The following is a 14,035-nucleotide window of genomic DNA, read 5'->3' as shown; positions in this document are numbered from 1 at the left end:
CCTGTGTCTAGTCACCCTCTATCAGTTCATCATTCAATCCATGGTTGGGTGAAGCTCATCCTATGGAACTACCACTGAAATCACCACTTGAAGCTGGCATTAAAAATAAAATCATGGCATGAAGCTGCTGAGTTTTTAAATCATACACTCCCCCCTTTTTCATTTATAAAAAAAAGAAAAAGAAATCACAGCTTAATGAATCGAAACTCCATTTTTAACAAAACTGATTTTAGCAGTGTAGAGCGTGTTTAGTAGTATGATAACAGTTGTTTTTCAAATAACTTTTGGTATCGAAATGTATGTCATTGATGTTTTTTATTTTTAAAAAATTTATTTTTGATATCAGCACATCAAAACGATATAAAAAATACAAATCATATTAAATTTTAACTAAAAAAAAGACTTTTGAATTTTTTGAAACGCGTTTCAACCGCATTCTCAAACCCTATCAAAGTCAATGAACAGCAGAGAGTGGAAAAAGAAAGAAGAAAACAGAAACGAAAACCAATTGCCCCGCCAAGCTTGAATTTATTAAGCTTGAGAAATAATTTACATAAACGTGTACAATGTTATTTACCAATTAGAAATCCAAGAGGCAATTAAATGACATGAGCTGCATTTCTTAGCTTATCAATCAACTCATCTACAGAAGAAACAATGACCCCTGCTTTTCTCTTGGTAGGTGCCGTGACTTTAACAACCTGCAGGGATAATTGGTTTACAGAATTTAAAAATATCAAAACAATCTAAAAAATTAATTTTTTAAAAAATATTTTTTACAAAATCTCTTTTCAACTGCAAAAACAGTGCCTAAATCAGACTTAACTTCCACGTTCAATTCTTCGTTGAGTGTTCTTGATGGCCTCTGATTTCGCTTTCATGACGTTGGGCAGTGTTGCATGCATTGGTTGGTTCAGTCTCAAATCAGTACCGTGTTATTGTATATATTATATGTTCAATCTAAAAATATTTAATTTTAATAAAAAGTTAATTTATCTTTAATACTTATAAAATATTTAATTAATAAATTTAGAGTGAAAATAAAATTCTTTAAATAAAATTTTTTATAAAAACATTATAAAAATTATGAGATATTTATTGTATCAAAGCATTGTTTTTAAATATTTATGGTTAATATTTTATTAAAACTAGATATTAATTAGAGTCGTAGAAACTACTGCACATTATGTTTTCTTTTATTAAAGAAATAATTATTCTTATAAATTAAGATATGAATGATACTTAGAACTAATATTATGTTTTCTCTTTTATAAAAAAAATTATTATTATTATAAGTTGAGATATGAGAGATACTTAAATCTAATATGTAGATGCTTGTAAGATAACATGTACACTGAACTGACATGAGAATTTTATATAAAAATATCACTTATATCTATTAGAAGGTTCATATACCGGTTATATAAATGATTATTAAACTTGAGATTAGTTGTCTTATATGGAAAATATTATATTTTGATTATATTACACGTTCTTCTGATAAAAAATAACAAACAAGTAAATATTAAACATAATATAAACTATATAAAAATATTTAAATAATCATCTAAGTTGAAACACAAATCAATTATCAAAATGCATATAAAACTGAGATTCTTAAAGTTGATGCCTGCTGGCTCTAAAATGATAACATCATGGGTATTCAAGTTACTAGCACATGATTTTATGAAAAAAAAAAGCTTGGGATTATAGGGTTTATTTTTCCTCTGGTTTTAAATTCGAGTTCTGTAGTTGCTAATATAATGGCACTAGAGGGTTACATGGTCATTAACTTCAGGATTCCTGAAATTAGTCGAGATATGCATAGTTGATCCGAACACCCAAGTTAGTAATTGTCAAAGAACTATCTCAACCTAATAGCTTAAGTTGTTAGGTGATTTCTCAAGTTATGATTTATATTATTCTCTAATACACCCCCTCAAGTGAAAAACCCTTTAGGCTTAAAACTTGCACAGGCTCACATTACCTTGTGCTTAATTTTTATCAAATAAATGGAGGTGGTGAGATTCAAACTCGTAACCGCTTGGTCATCAAGACTCTGATACTATGTCAAAGAACCATCTCAACCCAATAGCTTAAGTTGTTAGATGAGGTCCCAAGTTATGGTTTATATTATTCTCTAACGGTAATAGAAAAAAAGGGTCAAAGCTGACAAACTCAAGAGCACCAGATGGTTTCTGCTAAATAATATAAGAATATTTTTTTTCTTTTTGATCTTATGAGCAATCATTTTATGTTGAGCTACTGTAATTTATGTGAATGGTATAGCATTTTCGTAATTAATCTAACTAGGAAATTATACCATTAGTCTTTTTGCTAGGGTTTTAAGTTGACCGATGTACAATTTTCCCCTTGCTTCAGTAACTACTAAACAATTCCGGCAAGACCTTAATGAGTAAATATAAGCTCGGTCATATGAACAAGTGAAACCAATTGAGTGAGCATGAACTCGCGTGATCACTGCAGGTAAGTCTAAACATAAAGTCACAAGATCACCGTCCACTTCTCGTTCTACAGTAGCTACCTGTTTCTTCTTTGAAAAGCAAGATCTGGTAGATTACAACAGTAAGTCAAAGGAAAATGAACATGAGAGAGAGAGAGAGAGAGAGAGAGAGAGAGAGAGAGAGAGAGAGAGAGAGTATAGGAGATTGATTGTGCGAATAATCCACCAACCAACAAGCAATGCATAACAAAATATGTAAGCCCCTCAATTATAGAAGACGAAATCCAAATTTATAAGCTAACAATTATGACCCCACCCCTACCACCTAAGCTTCAATAGGGGCTAAAAATATATGAAGCCTTGTGAGAAGAACAGGACAAATTAAAAAAGCCAAGAAACTGCTCACATGCACAAAAATTCCACAGAATTATTTTTTTTTATCTCTTCCAATCCAAGCAAGTTCGCTTCGAACGAAATGAACATGATACAGAACTGAAAAAGGAGGGTTGCATCGATTAAACTGAGCATGAAAAGAAATTTGAATCCTAACTGATGGATTAACATTTCTTTTTCTTGATTCTTTACTTCTTAATAAATGAACAAAGTTTTGGGTTATAATCCATCATTAACAAAATCAATTAAATATTAAGCTCAAAAATATATGAATTTATCAAACTACTAAATTTATTATTTCTGGATTCAGTCAAATGACAACTCTAAATATATATGGATCTAAAAATTGTCAGATCCATTATCTCTGACCTCAGCTAGGTGTTAAACCCAATATATATGGATTTGTTGAATCTAATTTTATATGGGCCTCACGAATAGCTAAAACTACTATTTCTGAACTCCATCAAATATTAAATTTAGATTTATGGGAATTTGATAAATATTAAGACCCACAATAAAAATATATTTTATTATGAAAAGTCAAATATATTTTCACGAGAAGGCAAAGATATTTGACCAAGATGTATACCTTTTCTCCTTTCATGAAAAAGGGAACCTTAGTAGCTATAAAAAGAATCAATGTAATCTCCATTTGCCAGGTTTGATTTTTCTCTAATATAAATGACATTGATATATTTCTAGGGTTTTCTCCTAAAAAATGATTGTTTTTTCTTCAATATTATATATTGATGTAATTATTAGAGAGTTTTCAAACTCGAATGAGGGGATATTTTATAGATATTAATTGGAAATTATCCATTAATTATTTCACAAAAAAAAGGGATCAAATTACCAAAACGAAAAGATTAACAATCTTATCCCAACTTGGCCTTCAACTCATGGAATAAAATCGGATTTCATCACTAACTAACGCAATCGGTGTACATTAAATGTCAATGATCCTTACCTGTGATCTTAATTCACAGGAAACACATTTAACAGCAAAATGAAGCATAGATAGTGGTAAAAGGCTGAAGTCATAATACATTGATTTAGCAAGATATAATTTAGATTTTGGACAAATTAATTAATTTTAGATTAGGACAATTAATGCTTCAATAACCTAGCTTATGGCACTATTTCAAGCAAGCAAACTACCTTGCCAATAGCTTGCAGAAAGCTTAGAATCCTTAATTTCTTAGAATCTAGGAGCACAATGATCGACATAATTTACTAACAAACTGATCGCAAACTTCTCATATTGCAAGTTAGTGGTTTTGTATCAGATCTAAGATGACACTTCTTATGTCAGAAGTGGAAATGGAAAAGGAGGGTAATAATCGACGTTCTAAAATTTCTCTTGAGTTATAAATTAGTCCTATTAATTTAATAAATCTGATTAATTAGTCCTTATTCTTTCCAAAAATATATATTCAGTCCTACATTTTGAGGTATTAGGAGGAGTTTGTTTAACGTAAAATATAATAATATTATTTTAATATATTTTTAAATATAAAATATTTTAAAAAAACAATTATAATGATACTCTTAAATACATTAGGTTTGGGCTCTAATATTTGAAGCCAATGTTGAAGCTAGGCCCTTCTTTATGTATGATTTGGGCTCTAAATCATTCTTGGATGTCAATCCCTGTATTGAAAATGGCCCTTGTAAATTGTAGTTGTAGAATTGAGCCAGATTTCTGGGCCTCCTCCTATCCAGGTGGATTTGATTCTTGTTCTCGTGGACTTTTCTCATCTTCCAAACCAGTCTGCAACGGAAAATAAGAAAAATGGGATTCGGTTCAAACATCCAGCGAAACCCATTAATTAAATTTTGGTCTAAACAATTTCATTCTGTGTTTTGATACTTCGGTTGACTCTTATTTGTTTTATGGTGATAGATGTAAGCAATGGCAATTTCATATTCATTAGATATCCCAACATCCCACGGGTTCCTCAGGCGTGTCACAGATATGCTATCTCTGCCATACATGCAAGCACATGGCTTCGGAAGATTGAAGGCCATAGAATCATCAGATAGAAGAGCCGCAGTTATTGTAATATCTATCAGGTCAGTGGCTGTGTCTGGTCAGAGCAAAGGAAGAACTGAAGTTATGGGTTATGTAGTTAGACTGTCAGAGGGATCAGGGACCAATATATGGCTCTGGTTATAGAATATTACGCACATTTCTGCAACTATCGAGACATGGATGATGTTTTTGATGTATACCTTGAATTTTCTGCATCTTTATTGCCCCTTTGGGTTGGACTCGTGGAAGCTCTGGTTTTCCGACTCATAATCCATATGCGTATCTCCATGTTTCAAGATCTTGCCTTCCTTATGTCTTGTGAATACCAAGGCTGGAAAAAACCCAACATTAAATTGCTTGTTCAAACAATGTTTTAAATTGCTGTCTCATATTTCGAATTCAAGTCTTTAGTTTTGATGCACAGCTTCAAAATCCAGCTGCTCTTATCGTTTTGATTTAAGAAGAGTACTGCTAATCGTGCTGAAAGATTCTCCGCTACTTTCGAAAAATCCTCAACCACTAACTTGCTGGATATAATAGAAAGATGCGCTCATTCTACACCGGGATTTTGGAGAAGAACATGATAAAACCAGTGCATGCATTTTCGAATTTATACTTGGAAGTTTTATTCTTATTAGGGGATAGTTATTTGATTAGATCTTGCAGTTAGATGATGTTAAAAGGGAGGAACAAGTCTATAAGTCTAGTATGATTTGTAAGACTATCTAAATTCATCTTGATTAATTCAGAATATATGAATACATGAGCTGCTCTTCCAGAAAACTTCTAGAAATATGCTGAACAAAGACTGGGGCCCGTACACTTATGCATTCAAATGTTCAACTAACCTCTCAACATTTTTTTTTTTAAAATCAATTCACCTCTATACTTGTTTAACGTTATTGGAAACATAAACGTTAATGGATGATGCCTACAGGTTGGAAGTAGGTGCTGTTGAGGAACACCAAGAACAATGACCAAACACTGTACCTCCCTCCTCCACCAACATTAGAATTATAATAAATGACTCAAGAAGTAGGTGACTATTGGCATAATTATCTCAATTGAAAAGGACTCTTCTCTTCCTCCTAAATCAGTGGAAGGGGACCTTAATTTTGCAATTCTATAATCCCTCTTTACTTGTTCTTTTGTGATTTTTTCCCTCCACCAGCACCAAGAGTCTGACCCCTCTATGATTATCTCAATTGAAGAAAACCCTCTCTAGCTAACTCCTTAATCAATGCAAGGGACCTCCCACCTCTCCCTTGCTTTTGTAGGTTCCTCTCTCCCTCGACTTCAGACAATCCATATTGCTACTATTCTCACCTCAGATACTGTAATGTGAATCCCTTTCCTATGCTTAAGCCAGGACCAGTAGCTCATATTCAAGCATGAAAAGCAAAAAAAAAAAAAAAACTTTTATATTTGTCAATTATTCTTGTATATTTATCATGGCTGTTAAGCCCTTTAACTAAAACTGGCCAGAGGCAATTGCACGAACCCAAGAGTTGAATAATGAAAAATCGATATTTCAATTGAATACTTTTATGTCACAAATCCTATGCCCTTTAACATGTCTAAATCTAATTAAAATCCCTATACCCTTATAATGAAAAACAAAATACAAGGAAAAATAATCAATGGAAAATATTTTGGCTTTACGGTTCCAAATAAACAGGTAAGACTGAGCTTCTGGATCCTCTACCATGACCAAAAGAAAAGAAAGCTCTTCTGGCTCTACCACTACAACCTTCAACAGAGCTGACCTCAGTAACTTGCCTGCTCTGCTGCACTATCTCTTGAATTGATAAATAAAGCTGCCGATCTGCGGACGAGTCCATTGAAAAGGACCTCCTGATGGGTTGAATCAATCCGAATTGATCATCTTTGCCTCTTGTATCAATACATTCATCTCCCATGCTGGTAACCTTGTTAAGATTCCTTGCTTTCTTGTGGCCAACTCCCTGCTCTATCTTCCTTGGCGAAGGACTAATTGAGCGCGCTGATAACTCTCCTGAATTCAATCTTTCCTGTGCTGCAAGCAAGGTTTGATCTGTAGAGTTGTGAGTACTCAACTCAATGACAACATAATCTTCATCTCCACCCATGACACTTTCACTGTAAGGATTTGCATCTTGGGGTGTAGAGCTTGGAGCAATAATATGATCAATTGGGAATCTTGTGGTGCTCGAAATGCTTGTTCTACAAAGTGGGCAATTAGCATTGCTTTGAAGCCAAACATCAATGCAGTCAATATGAAAAACATGGCTGCAATTTGGTATCCTTCGTAGTTTCTCAGCTTCTTGAAACTCGTTCAAGCAAACTGCACATTCACAGAAGCTTCTTTCTCCAAAGTTTCTAACGTTGTCGCCTTCTTTCTTGAACTTGAAAACTGGGATTGACCTTATCACTGACTCGTCAAGTCCACGAGACTCTATAGCAGAAGGAGAGTAAGCCATCAAAGGGTCTTCGTGATTTCTATTTCTTGATAGGGAGAATCGCCCTAGAAGATCGATGCGGTGCCAATTCAGACAGCATTTAATGACAAAGATGTAGTAGCTAACTAGCAATAAAGCTGTTGCCAAAATTCCTATTATGGCAATGGCAATAATTGGGAAACTTGTATCTGAAGATTGAGTACGAGGTCCAAATATTGACGAGCCACCAACTGGACTTGTCAATGGTGGAAGAGACTGAGAACCATAGCTTTTTCTTACGAGATCCATGAAATGGATTTGCTAAGCAGAAATGGCAAACCAACTGGCCTGTTTAGATCTTGAATATAATGCACAGAAACATACAAATTAGTTATCGAATAAGAACAAGAATGAACCGACCATAATTTATGAACTCGAAACCCAACGAAAATTCAAACCAAGGAGAGCTAAGGAAGAGAGATAGCCAGCTTGTTACTATTGAGAAAGAAAGATATGAAAAGGGACATTAATATGTGTGGGTCTCAGAGAGATGCAAGTACGTGGAGAAGAGAGACAAGAGAGAGAAAATCAAGATGGTTAAATGAGGGGAGGTGCTATGTGCGGACATGAAAGCCTTGAAACTCAATGAAATTTTGCCTGAAATTACTAAACTAAAATTTTATTTTAAGACAGAAGGTCTGAGCTAAGCATACGTAGTAGGTGGATTTCTCTCTGGTTCCCATGGGGGAGAGTCTCGATTATTGCACTGTTGGGTTTTAGTAACCACAATGTATGGACCATGGAGGGCTAATTAATAAATCTAATTATTGTAGTATAAGATGAGAGTGGAGATTTCATAGACTGGGCGGCTGCCCACCATATAAAAATAGACTCTACATGTTCGTCCAAGTAAAACTGGCAAGGGACCCCCAACTGATAACACCATTGGCACATTGTTTTCTTGCGATGAGACCCCTGCCCATAGCTGATTTGAAGGCTCAACTTGCAGCAGAAATTGAATATACACCGCACCATTCGGCCACATCTGAATCTGTTCAAGATCGTCAAGCGACTAAAACCTTGTTTTCACTTGTCGAATGTCACTAAAATTTCTTTCACAGGTGTCTTGTTATTTTGCAGCTCAAACTCTACTGTATCAATTGGGTGTTTTGTATAATAATAATTTGTTGAAGTGTTTTTCTTGTAAATTTATCAAAATAATTTTTTTATTTTTTTAAAATTTATTTTTAATACTAATATATCAAAATAATTTAAAAATATTAAAGAATTAATTTAAAATAAAATATAAAATTTCATGAAAGTTCGTTTAGACCACTGACCGAACAGCCTCGAAGACAGCCGAGGAAAAGAAACTATCCTTGTTTTCATTTCTTTTTATCAGCTGATTTCATTTTATTTAATTTTTTTTTCTTGTCGTCAACCGAGTGAATGTTAATCCTTTCAAGATTTAGGAGACAATTTAACACGTATCATAAAATGGCACGATGACATCGTTTTAGGGAGCTGTTATGAGTGATTAATACTGTTGACGAGTCGTTGATTCACTGTAGATTAATTATTTATTGTCAGTTATGTAATTAATTAAATACTCTTCACTGTATTGTCCACTAGGAACAAGATCTTTTGTTTCGGTTTTTCTTTTGATAGAATTCTCATCATACCTATCTTGATGAGCTAACAAGTGAACTTGGTTAATTATATCAACTCAAGATCTAATCACACCAACACTATCTAAATGAATGAGCCAATAAACGAGTAACTCAGTTCATGAGCTTTCTCCCGTTCCTTTTGATTATTTTTTTCTTTCTTTTTGGATTGGTAATTATTCAAAGAGATTTGACTTTTCATCCCTTCTCGATCATCATCAATCATCTTAAAGCAAAAGGTCCCAGAAGGCCACATGCAAGCCACCACCATGAACACTATTGTTTACCTTCCATTGACTCCTGCAAGACACAAACGCGGATTACACGTATATCTTGTATTGCATTTACTCCTTTGGGTCCCAAATATTACCTTTTAGACTCTTCCCTCCGCTCTAATTCGAATCCGAGGGGATCATATGATTATCAAATGGGTCCCAAGGAAAAGCCTTTTTGTCAACAAACTGTTCGAGAGGGCCGATATCACTAGCAACTAGGAAGCTAGAGAAGTCAAATCGCTGTGTGCAAGAAATCCTATGATATGAACGCCAATAAAAGCAGGACCGACACCTCAATGCTTGCGTGTGAAAAAAACCAGTCCCCATTTTCAAAAAGTTCGAATTCTATAGTCAAAGTTTGTAGCCCCTGCCGAAGAAATCTCGACTACCTTGCATTCACATCGCTGTCACTCCGAACGTTTCTACAGACAACCTAACGATGAAAGTCTTGTGTTTGTTTAAGAGAAGAATGTTTCCCTTGGTAGCCAGGCAGGTATGATTACACTAGACGGTGGGTGGGGTGGATAAGACCTTGCGCAAATACGAGTCTTTACGTGCTTTCTTTCTTGTTCACTTACAGGCATCGATCTTCATGGAGCTGCTTTTATAACAAAAGTTTAAATTCGAGTCTAAAGTACTGGTTAGCTTCCCATTAAGAAAGTTAAGATCAACTTAAAACCGAGCCAAATCCTTTGCTTCATGCAGCTTAGCTTTCTTAATTTATTATATGAATTGATGAATTTCTCTCCTTGTTGTGACGGTGGAAACGCATTCAGCACTGCGTAATTTGTTTTTTGGTTGAGATTGAGACTATATTTTATATTTTGTTAAAAATTGATATTCGTTAAGCATTATAAGTAGATTTTGCAACCATAATGTTCTTTCTTCATATATGCTATGATGGGGTAATTATATCAGCATGTCTGAGAGCCATTTAATTCCATCCACCATGTCCAAAGTCTAGAAGCCGAAAAACCTTGGTCTTCAAGTCTGTTGCTTGCAATTCACAACAAGAGTGCTTGTTTCGGCGTGTTTTTGAAAGTATTTCAATTTTTTTTGTTTTAATATATTTACAAAAGAAAAAACATTTAAAACAATCATTTTAATATATTTACAATAAAAAAAATAAGCGCTATCACAATCTGAATATTACCTAAGACATAAAAGAGAAAAATTAAATTAAAATAGGCCCGGCTATTGTAATTTATTAAAAATATAAAGAAACGAATCAATACCAAGAAAGAAAACGTATGGCACATGACAGTAGGCAGCAACTGGCAAATTTACTTCCCTTGGGGGAGCTGTTTTAGACTGAAGAAACAAAACGAGAAAAAACCAAATTAAAAAAAAAAAAAAAAATCCTGGTTTTTCCAACGTGAGGTTCCACCAATTTGTCAGGGCTTTTTTTTTTTTTTTTTCCCCCCTGAATAGAGAGAGACACGGAGTTACATGTGTAAGTGGACTTTTCATGTGCTCTGTTCGACTTCTAAAATTGACCAATGCTGCACTCATTCACTTGTGACTTGAAAATGGTGTTCCTAATTATGTGGCCCAAAGAAACAATGCCATTTGGTTACGTGGGTGCTTACGTTGTATCACGTGACTGCCAGCCGACTATTCTTTTACAAGTTAATGATAGCACGGCCAGTGCCAGTATTTCTCCTTCTTTCGGTTCTGCAATTTCTCTGCTGTTCGCCACAGAAGGATGGGAGTGCATGTGATTACACGTGCAGACATAGAAGCCGTCCACGCAATGCTTGCATTTTGCATGAGTATAATATCTCACAGATCAGTCAACTGCTCGGTCAAAATTCAAAAGTTGACGAATTGAGGAGATTTGAATTTGATTCTTTTATTTGAAGTCTAATGTATTTTACTGATGGGTCTAACTCCCTTCAACTTTATCAATTCCATACTGTATATATTCGTAATATTAATCAAATTTCACGTATCAAAATTAACTTTTAATTAAATATTAAATAAGTCATTAATATTAATATTAGTTTAATCTTCCATACTCTTTGCTTGAAATTCACACGCCGTTCATTTCTTTTTTTATTGAGTTCATAAAAACTTAACAATGATGATTATTTAACACGATTGTATCGGTTCTTAAACCTATTAAGGAAAATGCATCAATTTCTTTTATCACTTTTAACAATTAATGATCCCAATCTAGCCCATAAATAGTGACATTTTCTAGATCAATTGATTCTTTATTGAATTAATGCCGATGTTCCCCTGTTCAATGGTACTGAGGTGAGGTATCGTATTTTCTTTACCGGTAGAGAGAAATCGGAAGCATAACCCATTGCCAGTACGTGGTCGAGGAAAGTTTTCGTACACCGGAGCCAGAGTCGCAAAGACTCCGACGAGACTCAGAAAAGCAGATGCGAGATGTTTAAAACCCAAATAGGTACTTTTCATTAGCCCATGCTCTTTTAAGGCTCCGATTTGGAAATATAAGTTCTGAACCGTAAATGGGCCCGGTGTTTGTGAGGTTTCACATATGGCCCAGAATCTGAACACTTGAATTCTTGTTACTCTGAAATTATATATTATTAACAGATACTCTGAAATTATATATTATTAACAGATACTCTGAAATACGCTGGGATTTTACTGTGTGTATTGTGAACGAAGAGATAATGAATTGTAGACTTTCTGGATTTTCACGTGTTTTCAAGACCACCTATTAACATTAAGTAAAATAATAAGCCCCATGGTTTTTTATTTCTTTACTATAGTTATCTATGGTGAAATGTGTCTAGGGTTATAGTTAAATTATTTTTTTACCTGTCATCCTTTAATTTTTAAAGCTTTAATTGAGAGGTAAGATGGTCTTTACATACTACTAATTTGTCATTCTTGATTTGTTTTGGGCAACACCATCTTTTTATTTTTTTTAATAACAATTTAATTAATATATTATCTTAAAGGAAAAAACAACCAAAACTATTAGGAAATCAAGCTTTCTAATGGAATAATTCAAATATTCATAATATATATTAACAAATTTATATAGTAAGGGTACTTGTGTAATTCAATTGTTCATGATAAAATTGAAATTATCATATGGTCTCTTGACCAAAAGTTGACGATAGTGGTTGAAATCAAGCTTTCATCACATCATTTAATATGTCTCGGCATCCTTTTCCTTCCTAGATGACACGTGTATAATGGTAAGGTCTAGCTTGACACCAATTAGCTTTTATTTGTTTTTATTTTTCTTTTCTTTCTTCTTTGTTATTGCATGACAATGCAGACAATTATATAAGCCCTTCAATTTCTTTATTCTTTCGATTTAGTCATTGTTCTCTTAATTGTAATTATTCTATTTATATTGATTGTTTCTAATTGAATTTTATTTTTGATTTCATCCATACTTATTTGATTTTGTTAGTTTTTTTTTTTTACCAAATTTCATCCTCTTTCTTTGTAATTGCAATTTTTGGGTTTCAATTATTTTCTTGATTTATTTTTTTTTCCTCAATTCCATCCTTAAACATTTCTTTTCATTGAATTTTTATCTCATGTTTGGCACCAATACTTTTAATTGTTATTTTTTAATAATTTTTTTAATTGATTTTTTTTTCAATTCCATCCATAAACATTTAATTTCATTTAAATTTTCCCTTAACATTTAATTTTAGTTGGTTTTTATGTTGAATTTAGTCCTAATTATTTTAATTGCTATTTTTTTTTATTTTGCATTGTTTTTTTATTTTTTATTATTGACTCTCCTCAATTTCAACCCTCAATATTTCTTTGGTAAAGAATCTTGTTTCTTTGTTTTTTATGTTTGCCTTTAATGAGGTCGCCCTATTCTCATAACTCGTGTTATAGATTTAAAAAATTAACTTGGGTTGATTTTAGTTTTTTTTTTTTCAAATATTTTTGTTGCCGATATTTGTTTTTGCTTTGCTATTTATGGGATCATCCTAATTTTGTATCCAAAATGCTTTGCTATTTATGGGATCATCCTAATTTTGTATCCAAAATCATGTGTTTGATTTGTTCACCCAGGTTGGCTGCCGAGTTCACTTGAGACTTTTTTTTTTAAGTTTTTTACATGTTTCTATTATATCAGCAGGTACTCATTCTTTACATTTATATGCTGGATGTCGGATTCATTGAAGACTTTTTTAATCTCTTTTTATATGTTTCCATCATATAGGTAAGTGTCATTTCCTTATATTTTCATGATTGGATCGGCATTTCATAATATATTTTATGATGTGAGTTTATTTAGTCATTTTCGTTTGTATTTATTGTTTAAGCCATGAGTTTTGTTAGGGTGGATTTATCTTATATTTATTTAAATAAAAAAATTTAGTAAATATAATTGAGTAAATATCTTATCTTTACTGTTTTTTTCTTGGTTATTACTAACAATTTATTTTTTATTTATATAAAATGTTGGAGCAGCCTCCATACTTGATATTTTTTAAAAAAACAAATTATAACCTGTTTGTTGAATTCATGATTTTAATGGTTTTTTAGTTTTTCATATTTTTTTGGAAAAGATATTGTTTTTTTCTTAATTTTTTTTTTATTTTTTTATAATTTTTTTAATGTTTTTTGTCCTTAAGATCACGGATTCTTCGATCGCCTACTTTTGATCGATTTTATTAAAATATCTTCGGGCCCAAACCGTTGCTTTCTGAAAATCGTACACTTTGCAAGTAATTTCTACATCCATTGAACTCATTTTCACAAAATGACAATGTTATCTGCATCCATTGAACCTATTAAATCTGGTTCTTACAATCACTAATATGTTGGAG

General features: G+C 32.9%; 1 protein-coding gene across 1 annotated transcript; it reads right to left on the bottom strand.

Annotated features, from left to right (window-relative positions):
• Positions 1 to 6,397: 6,397 nt before the first annotated feature.
• On the bottom strand, positions 6,398 to 8,106 carry LOC118048961 (RING-H2 finger protein ATL16). Its single transcript, XM_035058815.2, has one exon. It carries the CDS (start codon positions 7,613 to 7,615, stop codon positions 6,548 to 6,550), a length of 1,068 nt encoding a protein of 355 aa, XP_034914706.1. The 5' UTR covers positions 7,616 to 8,106; the 3' UTR covers positions 6,398 to 6,547.
• Between the last annotated feature and the right edge of the window lie 5,929 nt (positions 8,107 to 14,035).

Source organism: Populus alba, chromosome 10 (assembly GCF_005239225.2).
Source record: "Populus alba chromosome 10, ASM523922v2, whole genome shotgun sequence".
In the NCBI taxonomy this organism is placed as follows: Eukaryota; Viridiplantae; Streptophyta; class Magnoliopsida; order Malpighiales; family Salicaceae; genus Populus; species Populus alba.
The sequence above is the reverse complement of the archived record's forward strand: the minus strand, read 5'-3'. Positions and strand labels throughout refer to the sequence as shown.

Coding starts and splice junctions, on each gene's coding strand:
- LOC118048961 (XM_035058815.2), bottom strand. CDS start 7,615: ATGGATCTCGTAAGAAAAAGCTATGGTTCTCAGTCTCTTCCACCATTG.